The following is a 17,486-nucleotide window of genomic DNA, read 5'->3' as shown; positions in this document are numbered from 1 at the left end:
TAACTCATAAACGACGGCAGAGGAGGGATGGATAACAATGTGGGAAGAGGAAGCTAAATCTAAAAAAGCCCCAACTGCATTCAGTTGAATGAATACCTCTTTGATTTCATTAACTCTCATATTCTGAAAATCATACCAATAAATATGATCTTATTCTCAAGCACACATTCTTCTAAACATACGAATGTAGCAAAAATGGCTATTAAAAGCTCTGCAATTACTCTAAACTTGCACTGTAAACAGCATAACACCAGACCATAATTAAACTAAATATGAAACATTTCATTGTCCTCATTACATGAAATTCAATTTCAAGAAAGCATTTATAGTAGCACCAACAGTATCTTTCCACATTCATATATTGCTTTAAGCAGATACCACACCTATTCAACCAAAACAGTGACATATTTAGCCCAGAAAAATGAGACAAAAGAAACACTTGAGGAGTAACTCATGTTTGATGCTCTCATCTGTGCCATATTTGGTTTAAGTAACTGTGAGAAGCTGCCAACTCCTTGTGCATCCAACTCCATAGGACTGTGCACTATTTTGACCATTCAATTCGAGTACTGCAATCGCTGTTGTAAACACCACTTCAAAATCTAACACAGATTCATCCCATCTGAAATACTTATGACCTGCACAGGCTGAAGTGTGTACTATCCCTTTATTTTCCAAGTAGAATAAAAGGAAAAACCTATTAGGTATTTGGCTCAATCTTAGTGACTTACATTAAGTCAAGAGTTAATAATTTATTAATCAGTATTCAAGAAATCCTTATTACATGTGACAGTTTTTGGAGGGGTTTTGCTTTCTTATTTGAAAGACCTTCAACAACAACCAGTGAGGGAAATATTTTGACATACTGCTTTGACACCTTCCTTTGATTTACATATTAAAGCAAGAAAAAGTTAACGTGGTTTCACTAACATGTATCATTTTCACATTTTTCCATGCTAAGTAGATTTAAATTTTCAGTTCTGCTGTAGATTTTATGTAAATTATGTTCTATTATAACTGCACTGCCCCCAAAATAGGTCTTTTTTCTTACAAGAATTCCATCTTAACAACATAGATAAATTATAAGATTATCAGCATGATAAATGCTCTTAAAAATGGAGAGATCAGGACTGTATTAAGGAGAAACCCAGTAAACAACCAAACGCCCTACATGAGTTTACTTTTGGAGACAGGCACTCATGGTACACTGGGAGAAAAACAAGAAGAAAATCTCTTGCTTCCTTATTTTCCAGAGGATAGCAGTACTCTGGTGCTGTAAGGCACAATCACATTCTTTGTTTTGTTTTAAAACAAATGTAAGGTTCTTATGATGTATTTCAGCAAAGTGGAAGTGAAGCTGAATGATGCAAAAAGATACTGACAGCCACTCATATAGTACAGAGCAGCAAAGAAAGTGCATCAAACTTCAGCTGCTCAACAAAAGTCACAGCTTTACTGCGAAGGTCCCAAACCACCTGCCAGAACAGCAGAAACCTCTTAAAAAGGTGCTTTCTGTGCATGACTGCTTTTAATGCCACCACCATGTCCTGACAGCTCTGCACAATACCCTGGGTAGGGGCTGAGCATGGCTTCCCTCCCACCATCCCCATGGGCACCTCTGGGCACATCCCCCCCTCTGGGTGAAGCCCATAGCAGACCAGCAGCCCCGAAGCCTGACAGGTACAGGGGATGAGCCCTACTACGCTGCAAGAAACAGCTCACAGATTGCACAGGGACTTCTGAGCAGATGGTTTGTTTTGGTTTTGGACGAGCTGCTGCTGGCACATGAACGCAAGCAAACAAAACCCACCACTCAATTCTTCACCAGTGGTCCTGGACCTGCCCCAAGGAAGCAGCTCACTTGACTTAGTACTGAAAACACCAGGTCACAGCAGAGGCCCTGAGGACTGGCTCTCCCCTAATAACAAACACCAATCATCAACTCCAACTTACAAATGATTGCTGCCTCTACAGTGCTTTAAAAAACATCCATGCAGCTTTCCAAAGGCTCTGAACAAGGGCTACCACCACCCTATTGCTTCTCAGCACAAAGTGTTTTAACAAAAGGTTTCCAGCAGTCAGACTCAATTAACTGCACCTGAAATCTTACCCGGGTTTGCAGACAAACCCCGTTTCCTTTGAGAGCAGCCGTGCCACTTCAGCTGCTTTGTATTGTTCATCAGCAGTCACAGCCACGTAAAGCCCTAACACAAAACGACGTTTTAATACTTGCATGAGGCTTAGATTCTAGCAAGAAATATTGTGTTTTCAGGGGTTTAAAACATCTTAAAAGCATTGTATTTCTCACAGCCACAGGAAAATGAGGTTATGCAAAATACTTACTTTGAAAATGCTCTGAGGCATAATAGTAGACATCCTCATAGCCCTCATGGTAATCCTCCTCTGGACGGTACTTTTTGCCTTTTCTTCTTCTCGACCTTCTTATCTGCTTGACGAAGCCCAAGAAGCGCTCCATCTCCTGCCTCAGCAGCACCGGCCCGCAGCCCCCTTTGCCCTCTGTTTCACAAAGAGCCGTCCCAGCATGAATCAACCGTGAGCACCAGAGCAAAGCTGCAGCCTCTGACCAGCCGCTCAGGCACCATCAAAAAAAACCCTCCCTTACCTCAGCTGTGACTAGCAAGCATACTGTTTTCCCTTTAAAAAGAAAATAAGAGAAACGGGGTGGTGGACTTTATCAAATACACTAACTACAATATCTCAACATGAAAACAGGCAAAGGAGGAATACTGAAGCAGAAGGAGAAAAGTCAGGATTTCAAGTGGTTATTAAACAGCAGAGGACAAAGTTGAAGAGACCTGCCTGCCAGCAAGGGGAAGCCCAGCACTGAGAGCTCCCTATCCTGTGTTTCCATCATTTGAAGAGGGGCTAGGAGGCGGGGATAGATGTTAGTCAATGGACTGAACCATATCTCAAGGCAAAACAGGTTTTCATTTGCCAGTTAAATGCTGCCCTCGTATTTACTCAGGCACAGGCTCAGGAGCCCGTTTGATTTCATTTGCTGTGAGAAGAGGAAACACGCTGATCCAGTCGTGGCATCACATATGCTGGATGAATAAATAGCAAAGTGGTTTAATCCATACACACAGCCTACTCACCGGCAAGTGTGTGCTGAATGTGTTAATTGGAGCAGCAGGGAGAAAGCTCGGCAGCTGTTAAAAAATGACACATATACCCACTGGGCATTAGTGTATTCTAATCATCACTAGATCTAAACATTAAAAGGCACTCTGCAGGCAGGTCTCCCATAGAGCTGGTCAGGCTATATGGCAATAGGCAAACAAAGGAAGCAACATCAGAAGCATGACAACAGTAATTTAAAATCCCAGCAGTTTTAAAAACTTTAAAATTGCGGTACAGCAGACTATCCTTTGCACAGGATGATAGGAGGGAAAAGCCTGAAAAGCCGCTTGCTGTCTTCTCTTGCTGCATGCCTGAATCCCACATGCATTCCCTAAGATAAGGCTGGAATTTCATCGGTGTTTCTGATGAAGTTTCCTCCTGCACAAGAACAAAAGCAGTGCCTGCTTGAATCCTATCACATCGACATCTGCCAGAGGGCTTTTTTTCTGTAACAACACCCCCATGAGCCACATGAAGCCTTTAGTCCAGCAGGACCCCTCCCGTCTGCTGGCACAAGTCAGGGATCAGTCACCTCAGTCAAACCATGCGCTGATTACGGTCACCTGCACCCATGCTCGCAGGAGATACCATTTTGCACATGATGAGCATGTGTAAATCAGAGAATCTTCCTGTAAAACAGACTTTACAGGGTCATAATCTGGAAAATGAAGAGCATGCAGAAGTGGAGTTAGTTTCTGGTGAAGCAAAGATTTCAGTGAGTCATTATCTTGCAAAGAGCCAACCAGGGTGGTGTTTTTAAAAGCACAAAAGAAGTAAAGCAACAGCCAGGATTGCTGTTTAGCATTGCTTCAACACAAGTATGCAGAGATTGCTCAGGAATGACTGAATTGGGGTTTTCTAGTTTTGAAACGTGCAGAAGTTACGAGCAGCAGTCAGCTGTACCTGCTACCTGAGGATCCCAAAACAAACACACCGTGAAAGCAAGCTCTGGAAGTCTTGCGGGCTTGGTCTAGCTTCCCAGTTACTTTAAAACAATATTGTCATAAAACCACACCCATTTGATCTCTAAAAGGTCAAAAAAAACATGGCCACTCCTACTGAGCTCCCCACAGGAACACTCATCCTCCTTGACCTTACCAGCCCTTGCTTTTCCACTGTGAAAATGCAGCCACTGTCACTAGCTGATGAACGTCCTGAGGGCACTACCAGAATTATTTTTAGTGTAACTTGTATAAGGAGGTTATTTTTTATTACAAGTCTGGTTTTTATCACACAGCTTTCAAACTGTGAAGGGTAAAGACCTTAGAGGAATATTACAGGTATATTACCAAAATAAAAAAGCCAATAAAACTTTTCTGTGGATCTTTAAGAAGGGATCACTCACTGTATGCTCTGACAGTTTCAATGCACGTATCTCTTCTGTGCTCTGCCACCAAGCAGCAAAAACATTGCATTAGTATCATGAAACATGAACACCAAACAAAGAGCCTACAGCAGAGGCAGAACTCTCTTTTCAGAGAGGGAAATGTTGTTTTGATGCTATATTTGCTGCTGTAGAGCTCTCTCCCCAACAGATGTGCAAAAAGTTATTTGTAGGTGTCAGAAACATTCATCTTGAAGACAGAAGTTTTGCAGCCATCACTGCTTCCCGAAGTTAACTTACAAAGTTCCATTCAATATGACACAGCTACTTTTTAAAAAGGAGAAAATGTAAAACTTTCTGGCTTTTAAACTGTCGTCTAAACGAAAGCTGAAAACTGGAACTGAACAGACACTTTGCTTTCATCAAGTAAATACACTGTTTTCCATTGCCTCTCTTGCTGTATGTCCTGCTGCAGTGGTACTGGCTTCCGCTGCCCTCAGCACACCCCAAGGAGGCTTTAGCCCTTTCCACAACAAAACTAACACAGAAAATAAGCAGCCAAGGGAGCAACCAAATTATCTCAGCGAGCACATAAGCACCAGATGTAGTACACTGACTGCCTGACCATTTTCTAGAGAGAACCAATCTAAATTTGGGCACATTTTGAGCTTTGGAGAGTGTGTCATTACCAGGTGCAACAGACCTTCCCTTCTCTCCCCGTGCTCACGAGGTGCATCACAGACATATACAGCTAATGTAGTAAAGCAGAGAAAATGCACTGAATGGTATCATTGGTCAGTGCTCACAGTAATGGCTCCCACCTATCTTGTATGTAAAGCGTAAAGAGCTTGAGTGGGAGCATGAGAACTTGTCAGATAAGCACAGGGGGTTCAAGCTCTACTGCTCTTCACTGTATGCCACCAACTACTACTGTCTAAAAAAGACAGTCTCCATCTCCCTCATGGAAGGTCCAGAAGCAGGCCCATAGTTTCTAACACGGAAGCTGACAGTCGTGCCAGCGTGTAAATTATACACCTGTTTCCTTTAGCATGAGTGCAAACAGCAGAGAAAAACAATTTCAGCATTTTATATATATATGTGTGTGCATATATATATAACCTAGAACATGCTGAGCTTTTGATAGGATTTTCCACACTCTAAAATATTCTGGTACTCAGGGCAATTTACAGAGAAGGAAATACCTTAACTGAGGGCAATGTTCTTATAGGTTAATAGCAGTCAGAGTATTAAATGTTCTATTAAACTATAAAGATTTCTGAACAAAATTTTTGTTCATATGCATTACATACTACCTCTATGGCTTTGCTGAGAACACCGGAGACATTCATTAGCTAGTCTTCATGCCATACCTGTAAATATTTTATCATAGTCCTACTTTCAAAGGTATACGCAGAGAATTCAGTTTCACAAACAGAGTTTACAGGAGTTAGAAAAAAATAAATAAATAATCAGCTAACTGCTGCTTTCCCCATTGCTCAGGATTGACCCTTTTGCAGCTTCTTCTGGTTAGCATCTCACTTCTTCGTGGAAATGAATATGGCTCTTGTAGCCTTCTGCTTGAAAAGCAATAAAAAAGCAGAAGCATAACAGATGCATACCACAGCTCCAGAAAGACACCTTGATTTTATGGGAAAAGCAGGAAAGAAACAAGCATTAGGTTTCAAATTTTTTAAATGCAAAACATCAGAGATGACAATGAGTTTCATCCCTTAATGACAAAGAGAATAGGATAATTATGCCCAGAGGGTATAAAAGTAGGTGTAGGTTGACATTCCAAAGCTCTCTTTGAACTAGAGTTTAGAGAATCAATTTTCTGGCGTTATAATGCCACAGCAGAAGCTGCAATGTAAGTATGTCTCAAGCTCTCTGGCTCATCCTTTCTCCACGAATATGCCTACTTCAATAAGAGCAAGTGCTCTATTGCCATTTCCAAGGTGGCTTCTTCCTTTGAAGAAGCTAGGATTATCATGCTGTCTTCAGCATGACTTGCATAAAACAAATTTGCCAAGTGACACCAATTAGGTAATAGTTACAGTCTCCATTCTGGTAACTAGTTTAAGAACCTCCATCAAACTGGATCTGTCAGTGACTTACTGGAAAAGACTTCATGGCAGTAATAAAACAAATACATCATTGAGACACTGTCCTTTTCAAAAGTTGAGCTGAGGCAGAAATGCTGTTGCATCCATGGATAATTTTCTAGAAGACAGATGTCAGCATTTAAAAGCTAACTTGCCTTTGTACCTATAGCAAAGATTAGGTTTCTCGTCATGTAGAATACCTGCATTTAACCTTTTATTCACACAAACGTAGCTATTATCAAGGTAAATGTTCACAGGTTTCACAAACATATTTTCTACAGCTCTTTTTCCAATATTTGGGGGAAGAAGTAGAAAAAACATTTTGGTATCCAAGAATAAACCGCAAAGGTACTAAATATTTAACAAGGATTTCCATTTGAGTGGGCTTGCAAACATGATGCTTTGAAACCAGAGCATGTGAATGAAAAAAGCTTCTCTAACACTTTGTATCAGAAATACAGAACAGAACTGGCACCAAATATTAACAGTTCTAAGCAGGTATTTTGCATCCGGTTCATCAGCATGTTTCAGCGTTTAAAAGAAAAACATTTTAGATTGAAGAACCCTCCTGTGTCTCCCTTTGCTTCTCTGGGCATGCCCTGAATGTCTTCTGCTTGGGGGAAGGAATGCTCCCACTGGGAAACAGCTGTGTAAGAGAACACACAAGGGCAGCACAGAGATCTTCAAGGTACTCTCTTCGGGGAAAAAAAAAAAAAGCCAACACAAAAATATAAATGCACACTACAAAAATTAAGATAATGATAAACAGTTCTTGGAGGTTGGCTGAATAGAGAAAATAGTTATTTTCCCTCCTCCCTCAAGCCCCCATAAAGATACAGCAGACCTCAAAAGGGAAAACCAGACCATTTTTTCTCTGGCTCTCTTTCAACTGAGTTTTGATTATCAGCTGTCATTCTTTCTGGAGACCAGCAATAATAGACAAAGAAACTAGTCCTCTTATTCATCTTACAGTATCATCTTGCCTGACCTTCTAGTTTTTCAAGAGCAGATGTTTGTTTACACACGGTAATTGCTCATGTTAAAGCTGCAATTTTCCACTCAAAATTTGCCCTAAATATCCTGCTGTAAAATGTGAGCTTATCAGTTTGAAAATTATCAAATGCCTGTAATTTACAATTTATTAAGCACTGTAAGAACATATGGGCCATATACACAGGAGAACTGTTGTGTACAAAGTTAATATTGTGTGTGAGAAGAAATAAACAGCCCACCACCACCCTGCGGTACCACCTGAAAGCCCTCTGTCTGAAACAAGGTTCTGAATACAAGTTCTGTGCTCTTCTGAAGATGTCTGGAGAGGCCATCGAAAGCATAGGACATAACTAATATTACACTGCACATCTCTCTCACTTGACAACAGAAAAATATGCAGAATAACCAGTGTACTATCTGCATGAGAACTGGATGGTGATACAATACTGTTTATCCACTACTGTTATCTTTCACATCTTACACTTTTTATATGCTGTAAAATTATCAGTTTGCTCTGATTTTAATGCATTACACTCAGTTTCACAAGTCATTGTATATTTTTGTTATTTGTTGCTCAAATTCAATCATAGACCATTGTTTTCTTCTGCTCCTGAATTAAAGAATGCAAGATTTAAGAGCTGGAGTTCAGCTTTTCTACTACCTAGCTGTAAATTAACTGGAAAATCCTTTTTATTTTAGGCCTTTTTTTTTTTTTTGCAAGTGAACACATACATTTTCAAGGTAAACTTGCAAGTGCCAGCAAATACTTTGAGGAATTCTATTGTATTTTACCATACATATTATTTCATATTAACATTCCTAACGGTTTTGTTTTTTAACATTTTATCACATATAAGTGTGCACATAGAAATGTGAATAAGGAAAAAGTAGAACACAAAGGATAGAGGAAGAGGCTACATTCATTTAGAGGGAATTGGTGGACTGCTTGTGGGTTTAATACCAGAACGTTGTCTCTCGTATATGAGGAATGCTGAGAAATCTTTGTGGCACTGTTTTGAAAGGGTCACTTGTCAAGTTGAATTTCACGCAGAATGTATGCTTCGGGGAAAAGAAGCTATTTCCTTGCCCCTCCAATTCAGCTGAAACAGTTTGCATACATTCTATTTTTCTTCTTTTTCTAGCCTATTCGGCTTTAAATAAATAACTAATTATAACACACGGATATGCAGAAATGTTAACCTGACCACCACCAAGGAAATACAGTTTAGGTAAAATTATATAATATAAAAATAAGTTTGAGTTTGCTTAGTATTTTGTGACACCAATAATCATTCTACAAGAAAAGCTAACCAGAAAGGAATACTATAACTGTATTTAAAAGCCCTCAAGGGCTGAAGCAGTAGACTGATATTTTAAAATACTAAAGCTAGAACATAATTCTTTGAGAAGTCTGAATTAAAGGTGTTTTCATCTTTCTAAAAGAAATGTAGGAAATGGCTAGAGGGAACACTACCAAGACTTTGCAAACTTCATCTGTTTCATGCACAAAGTATAACTCAAATCAACTGTGAAATACATATGGAGGAGGGGTTTATAATATGGTTTTTATTCCTCCTGAGTAAAAAAAAGTTATATTTCCCTAATTTTTGAGTCTTCAAAAACTGCACATTTCACTTCTAACCATAAGTAAACTCTATGTAGAACACTGGGAAGACAGAATAATTAAATAGTTAAATCACAGCTCACGAGAACAAACATACCTAGCAAATACATTAAATGAAGTTCTCACATAAAGCCATCAAAATATTTGCTAGGCTGCATACCATACACTACAGGAGCTATAGGGTGCCATCAGACAAGGTTGAGGTAGGTGGGATTTCACAGTTAATTGGTAGTGGAAGACCTGAATATGATATGTGACATTTAAGGTAGGCTACAGGAGAATCCATCACTAAACATCTCTTTCCATGTAAAGGCTTATGCAAGAGATTTTTACTGGGTGACATTAAATGGATTTAGTTTCTCTTACCTCATGAGATTAGCAAAACTAGCTGCAGAAAAACATCCTGCTATCCTCCCACAGATGCATCCTAACCTACTCACTGAGACTATTCCCCACTGTCCATGGCCACAGCCCCATTGAGCAGGGAGCACTAAGTGCACACACACGTGCCTGCACGCACACACACAAGCAGATTATCCCACTCTGCTTCCATGGGTTAAAATGTGAAGAGGTTAAAATGCAAAGGACCAACATGACATGGAACACAAGAACAAAACAACCTCCATGTGCCATTTCATATAAATCCTCATCTTCTGCATGATATAAATTCTCTGTATCAGAGGTATCATATGAAATGATGAAATTTAGATTTACAAACTCTGGTGCAGAGGGATGTCTGTACTCCCCAGCAGCACCATGATGGTTGTTCTACCTCTTCTCTTACTAATACGTAGTAACAGTAGCCATTTGGAAGCAGTGAAAACCTTGTTATGCTTCATCATTGAAAACATCCACCAGTCATGTATTGTACATTCCCCTGAATTACTGCAACAGAAAGCTTTTGTGATTTGTTTAATAAATTGTAGGAACAGTTAGAAGTAATAAAGGATGGGCAAAAGGAGATAAATCTGACAGGGGAAGACTGCAACTAGAAAACAGAAGCAATGAAAAAACCCCTCTGGGAAAAAAAACACAGGCATCCAGAAAGTAATTTGTATCCTGAGCCCCATATGTTTTGTTGGGGTCAAGGATACATTGGATAAATAGAAAGATTTTTTTTGCAGGTGAGCTCCGAGAAGAAGAAAATTCTGCTCAACCGTCAAGAAAAGACAACTGCAGATAAAATCTCCATTGCGATCATGTGAATTTACAATTAAAGACTATGTAAATATAGTTAAACCATCTGGAGTCCACTGTCCTAGAGGCACATGCCAACCTGATAGCAATGAAGAATCCAGTTACTCAGATGGATTACCCTTTCTTCTTTTCTCTATATACCCTCCAATACCCTCCACACCCAGTTGTTCCCTTTTTCTTTCTAAATCCTAAGTTTTATGTAATTCCGGTTGTCCTTGCACAATCTGAAACCGTAAAGCATACCAAGTAAAGAGAACACAGACTTGAATGGCCAAAGGACAACTTCACACGTAACCTCACATTAATGAAGCCCAAGTACTACCTGTCCACAGAACTGAAGGATCACAGTTTCCGTCCACAAGCTCTCGGTACAATAGCAAGGTCCATTGAACATCAGTGTGGTACTTCATTTCCCTCATGCCAAACAGCAGTTTGGGAAATGAGAGCTGCTGACGCTTCATTATGGATGAGGTTTGACTCCCCTTCTGTCCCCATCCCAAGGGCACAGAGCAGGTTCTGCAGTTCAGACTGCGATTTGTTTCCTACTGCAAGTCCACCTTCTTCCCTCCAGGAAAAAAAAAGAATAAAAAGGAGAAACTCTGCTTTAGACTGTTGCCAAAAGGTTAACTAAGAAAATATAGACAAAGCAAATACATAGACTTCAAAATTGTCTGCTCCATTTCCTCCATGAGAGCAGTGTTCCTGGTTTTGAATGTTAAGAGGCAAACCACAGGGAAAAAAATGCATTACATTCTGGGCTTGCAAAACTCATCCATTCTGCCATGAGTTTTGACATTTTCTGCCGGAAATTAACTCTTACAGTAACAGTTTTGCCATATAAAACTGTGGGACTAAAAACAAAGTAATCTTTTGTTCAGTCGTGCACCCCTCACAGGGTGATACAGAATAGAACAAATACTTCTGTTTTTCTAGGTAAAAGACTATGACATTATTGACCTTACTGTACATTCCAGAAGCAACACGATTACTGAGGTTTCTTCTCTTTGAAAGTTGATAGTTCCCAAACAAAAGAGTACTTGGAACTTACACTCTAAGGCACATAGCAGAGACAAAACAGCCTGATTTTTCAGACTCCCCTTTGATGATGTTTTGTACTTCAGGATGTACTTCATTCCTCTCTCATGGTCCTCCTCATCATTGGTAAATAAATGGTAAACGCTTGTTAAGGTGTTCTTAGGAAGTCATCCCTAATGCATCCACTTTACCACAATTTTTAACACACTTTTTCATCCTCACACTCCCTTCCCTGTTCTCTTCAACCAGAACCATATCTTCAGGCATTGTTTCTTTCTTGGTCCACAGGTCCTGCACCTATAATAAATGCTCCAGCACCTACAATAAATGCTCCTGTACCTACAATAAATGCTCCAGCACCTATAATAAATGCTTGGAGCAATGTAGATATATCCCAGCTGCTGCAGCCAATGAGCCGGCTTCATTTGGAGCTCATTTACCTCTATACAAATGCCCGTAGCATGGGGAACAAACAAGAGGAATTAGAGACGTGTGAACTGCCTACCCTGGATTTGGAGAAGGCTGAGGTTCTGAATGACTTCTTTGCCTCAGTCTTCACTGGCAAAGGCTCTGACCACACCATCCAAGTCTTGGAAGGCAGACGCAGGGACTGTGAGAATGAAGACCTTGAGCCCACTGTAGGAGAGGATCTGGTTCGAGACCATCTTAAAAACCTGAACTTACACAAGTCCATGGGACCTGATGAAATCCATCCACGGGTCCTGAAGGAGCTGGCGAATGAAGTTGCTAAGCCGCTGTCCATCATATTTGAGAAATCATGGCAGTCAGGTGAAGTTCCCGATGACTGGAAAAAGGGAAATATAACCCCCATTTTCAAGAAGGCGAAAACGGATGACCTGGGGAATTACAGACCAGTCAGTCTCACCTCTGTGCCTGGCAAAATCCTGGAGCAGATTCTCCTGGAAGGCATGCTAAGGCACATGAAAAACAACAAGGTGCTTGGTGACAGCCAGCATGGCTTCACTAAGGGGAAATCCTGCCTCACCAATTTGGTGGCCTTCTATGATGGGGCTACAGAACTGATGGACAGGGGGAGAGCAGTTGATGTCATCTACCTGGACTTGTGCAAAGCGTTCGACACTGTCCCACACGACATCCTTGTCTCTAAATTGGAGAGACATCAATTTGATGGATGGACCACTCGGTGGATAAAGAACTGGCTGGATGGCCGCACACAAAGAGTTGTGGTCAATGGCTCAATGTCCAGCTGGAGACCAGTAACGAGTGGTGTCCCTCAGGGATCGGTGTTGGGACCGGTCTTGTTCAACGTCTTTGTCAGTGACACGGACAGTGGGATTGAGTGCGCCCTCAGCAAGTTTGCCGATGACACCAAGCTGTGTGGTTCGGTTGATACGCTGGAGGGAAGGAATGCCATCCAGAGGGACCTTGACACGCTTGTGAGGTGGGCTGATGCCAACCTCATGAAGTTTAACCATGCCAAGTGCAAGGTCCTACACCTGGGTCGGAGCAATCCCAGGCACAGCTACAGGTTGGGCAGAGAAGAGATTCAGAGCAGCCCTGAAGAGTAGGACTTGGGGGTGTTGGTCGATGAGAAAATGAACATGAGCCAGCTTCAGTGTACTGTCACAGCCCAGAAAACCAACTGTATCCTGGGCTGCATCAAAAGGAGCGTGACCAGCAGGTCGAAGGAGGTGATCCTGCCCCTCTACTCTGCTCTTGTGAGACCTCACCTGGAGTATTGTGTGCAGTTCTGGTGTCCTCAACATAAAAAGGACATGGAACTGTTGGAACAAGTCCAGAGGAGGACCACGATGATGATCAGGGGACTGGAGCACCTCCCGTATGAAGACAGGCTGAGGAAGTTGGGGCTGTTCAGCCTGGAGAAGAGAAGGCTGCCTGAAGACCTCAGAGCAGCCTTCCAGTATCTGAAGGGGACCTATAGAGATGCTGGGGAGGGACTCTTCATTAGGGACTGTAGTGAAAGGACAAGGGGTAACAGGTTAAAACTTAAACAGGGGAAGTTTAGGTTAGATATAAGGAGGAAATTTTTTCCTGTTAGGGTGGTGAGGCACTGGAATGCGCTGCCCAGGGTGAATGCTCTATCCCTGGCAGTGTTCAAGACCAGGTTGGACAGAGCCTTGGGTGACACGGGTTAGTGTGAGGTGTCCCTGCCCATGGCAGGGGGGTTGGAACTAGATGATCTTAAGGTCCTTTCCAACCCTAACTATTCTATGATTCTAGGTTATGTTGCAGACATCTGCTCCTGCAGTGACTGGAGTTTTTGCTCCCTATGGTGTATTTGGACACCTGAGTAAAAAAATGTGCATATGAAGAAACACATAGCATTTCTCTTTGTTAATTATAAAAGTCACAGAAGAGGAATACATTGCTTACAGAGCAAGTTCTATCTCTCTTAACGCATATGTGTAGTGGCAGAGCTTATAATTAATCACCTCAAGATTCAAAATGGCTAAATACTCAAAAGACTGTGGTTTCTATCAACACTAACCAAACGTTAGAAGAAAAAATTAAGGAAATACTACACCAGACCAGATCAATTATCAGTCAGCTTACAAAACTGACACAGCTAACTTTACTATCCTAAAGAGATCTGTAACACTGCAAATATCCCACCTGAGAAGCATTTTCACCATTTGAGATGCTCAGTATGTATCTACAGACAGCAGTTTTAAAAGAAGAAAATTCAGACTGGATGGGTATTTTACAAACTGGCTTGATAATTATTGGCATTTTGATGACTCAACCCTTAAAATGTTGCTCAGAAGTACCAAAGCAACCCTGCAGACACACTCATGCTTTCTCCCTGGTTTTATACCATATTGTGCAGAGTATCACATGGTATTGACTGACATTCAAGATTCTTGAATAAACTACTTTGGGATTTGCATATTTTTTTCCCCTCCATTAATTAAAAAAAAAAGAAAAAAGAAAACCCACAAACCAAAAAAACCCCAAAACTTAGGCCTGAGTTTAACCTCTTAAAAAAGGCATTTCAGGTATTTACATTTTACTGTCCTACTCCCTACTCTTACATTCTGCTTGCTTGTACATTATTTTACCTATTCGGGTAGAAATAACAGCCTTTTTTTTTTTACTTCTATAATACAACATCTCAATTTAGAAATCTGCTAAGAGTTTAACCTCTGGCAGTCCCCCTGAGCTGAACATGATGCAGAGTGTTAGCAAGCACTACAATAATGAGCAGTTGCTGCATCAGATGCTCACCAATGCACTGGTATTGCCACATCCTAACTTCAGATGCAGTTGTGCCACAAGTTTGGTTTTACTTCAGGGAAGCATGACTGTAATGAAAATGATCTCACCCTCACATGAACAAGGAAAATAAAAAACAAGCAACAAAATCCCCAAATCTTTCTTGTTGGACCTAAAGCTCACATTCCGGAAGCGGAGGGTGATAGCTTGACATTTCATTTTCCAAGAAATCTAAACAACCACAATAAATTTACAAATGTAGACATGCTGCACTGTTAAATTTCATTTCACGCTCGGTAAGCAAATATTACCCAACTGTACGTACTGTCATCCTCTGTCTTTTTAGTTAGAAATCTTACAGCCAATAAAGGTTTGACCTTGAAATATTTCACAGATGGATGATGTTGCTTAATTTGCTAGTCACTTTGTTACAGATTTTGCAGAACTGCAAAGTTAGGTCACATTTACTCTAATTTCACTTTACAATAACTTTAGAAACTGCATCATTAATAAGAGACACTAGAAGAGCATTCATGCACCATGTGTCTGAACTCTCATGAAAAATTCAGTTTCGAAACTAAAAATACTGAGGTAATACAGAAGCTAATTTTCTTTGTATTTAGTGCTCCTAGAATTCTTTTAGTGCCAAAACATAACAAGTAAGCCTGCACGCTATTTTTGTGTAGCTTCTAATACACTGACAAAGCTACTCTAAGTTTTCTTCTTATGAAGCCTTGTGTGAAGGGATGACTAACTGTTACAGTACACAGGTGTAAAATTCTGTTCATCAGGTCTTTTTTTCATGTGTGCTGAGTCAACACTGATGTGTATTTTAAATGGAAAATTAAAGGAAAAATTCCAGTGCTGTTTATTCAGAGGAAAGCTATTATTTTCTGATACTGCTATTGAATTTGATATACTACATCAAAGTCGCTATACAACACAAATAACCAAATATACACAATGGCTAATTTTGTAATGATTTAGTTAGCTGGAAAAATCCTGTTCGGTTACAAGAGATCATAACTCATTACCACTTCAAATCTCAGTAAATACATGAAATCACATTTTCTGCAGAGAATAAAAATTCATTTCAGTCTAATTGCCAAATAGGAAGACTAATTGAGTAAGAACTGCAAAACTCCAAAAAGGATTTAGGATCTCTAATGAGTTGTAAACTACTGTAAACAAACAAGGAAGTTGAAAAACAAGCATTTTGTGACTTCAAGGAAAAAGCAAACAAAAGTTAATTTGAAGTACTACTTGTCTGCTTCTAAGCATGTTCTTTTTATTTGCCTCTAATGATTCCCTTTTGAAAGATCCACCACCTCCATCCCAAAAATGCTTATCCCAATAACTGATTCTGCATAGGGCATACAGCTATTTAGAAATCAGAAAGACTCTTCGGAGAATAAAATCAAGCTCCATCCTACCCATGTCTGGAAACAATCTTTCTCACACTTTCTTTTTCTCCTGCCTCTATTCTCACATAGAGAAGCCCATTCGCTCAGAGCCAAGCTGCTTCCCAGTGTGTTAACTCAAACTACCTTTTAGTCCCCCAGTCATGGCTTCCATGTGAACTGTCCATGATTTGATTCTAGACATAAACCACAAAACATTTGGTCTAGACTCTCTTGGTCAGTAGGTTTAAATTTTTTATTTTGGTTACTGTTACCTTTAAAAATCAGTTCTCTGAACACTACCATCTACTGAGGCTAATGGGAAGAACTTCCATCAACTTCCAAGGGTTACAGCAACCTAAAGGAAATCACAGGCATGGAAAGGCAGGTGGGGGAAGACCCTTTCATTTGCTGCTTATGTCCTTGATCTCATCAACTGTTACTCATGAGCAAAGAGTCCAAAAGCTGAGACCTGGCAGGTAATCGCAAAAGCAAAGCCTGCAAGAGCTGGGGGAGAAACACATACTTGCAGATCTGGCCTTAAAAACTGACAGCTCTTCAATACAGTGAATCTGCCTTCTAAAACTGATGACAAATACGGTGCCATTTTTTGGTAAAAAGAACACAGAATTGGAAGAATTTCTGTCACTAATTTTGAACAAGACTAACCATCTGATTTAAGAAGACTGGGCTATACTTCTTACCAGCATAGACACTAGTTGAGCTAAAATTAAATTCTATGCTAATGCATGTGTTAATGATTTATGAGCATTTATGTTCTTTGTTTTACCTAGTGTACTTAATAACCTCTTGAGGGAAAGATAAAAAAATTATGACTCACATTTAAGTTTACCAAATGAGGATTTAAATCCAATTTAATAAGGTGGGTCCTATCTGCCAATGCAGCCCATCTTCCGAGGATCCCTCCTGATGCCACTTCCAAGAGGTGAAAGAGAAAGCATGACACTGAATATTAACTGGGCAGCACTGCTTCTGAAAGCTACACTCCTGAAGGCATTGTGTGCCTACGAATATTTGATAAGCTGCTTTAACACCAGCTCCTGGACTAGAGTAAATGAGAATTTCAACTTGCAGTTCGAGTACAATTTTAAAGCATACAAAATGTAGGAGAAAAGCTTGCAACTGTCATTAAAGACATTCTTCAGGTCAAAGGGCAAAATCTGAATAAAGATAGACCCTTCCCTACTAATTCTCTGCACTTACCCTGCCCCCTGTTTTTTCCACTTCTACACTATTTTGAAGTCCTGTATTGGCAATATCATTCAGTTCATCAAGTAATTGCCTTGAGTTCAGAGTCCCTTAATCTTTGTGCAATGAGAAGCTAACCTATAGATTGAACTACCATTCCAAATAATCCACATTTCTACACAGAGGAAGAGGAAAACCAGAGGAAAACTAAAATACACACCCATTCAAAACATACAAGGTGACAA

At 40.3% G+C, this 17,486-nt stretch overlaps 1 protein-coding gene across 14 annotated transcripts in view; it reads right to left on the bottom strand.

The window, feature by feature from the left end:
* Positions 1-17,486, bottom strand: part of GRIP1 (glutamate receptor interacting protein 1) — a 322,599-nt gene that overhangs the window by 221,334 nt on the left and 83,779 nt on the right. For 12 of the 14 annotated variants that reach the window (XM_057429486.1, XM_057429487.1, XM_057429488.1 and 9 more), the window contains exon 1: positions 2,344-2,663. The exons of the other annotated variants lie outside the window; for them this stretch is intronic. In XM_057429486.1, coding sequence (XP_057285469.1) covers positions 2,344-2,476 — 133 coding nt within the window. In that variant the 5' untranslated portion in view covers positions 2,477-2,663. Of the gene's footprint in view, positions 1-2,343; positions 2,664-17,486 lie in introns of those variants that run through there. 14 annotated transcript variants of the gene reach the window in all.

Source organism: Pezoporus wallicus, unplaced genomic scaffold (genome assembly GCF_028554395.1).
Source record: "Pezoporus wallicus isolate ANWC-B61680 ecotype Strahan unplaced genomic scaffold, APGP_CSIRO_Pwel_v1 contig_5069, whole genome shotgun sequence".
Lineage (NCBI taxonomy): Eukaryota > Metazoa > Chordata > Aves > Psittaciformes > Psittacidae > Pezoporus > Pezoporus wallicus.
This window is presented reverse-complemented; position numbering and strand designations above follow the sequence as displayed.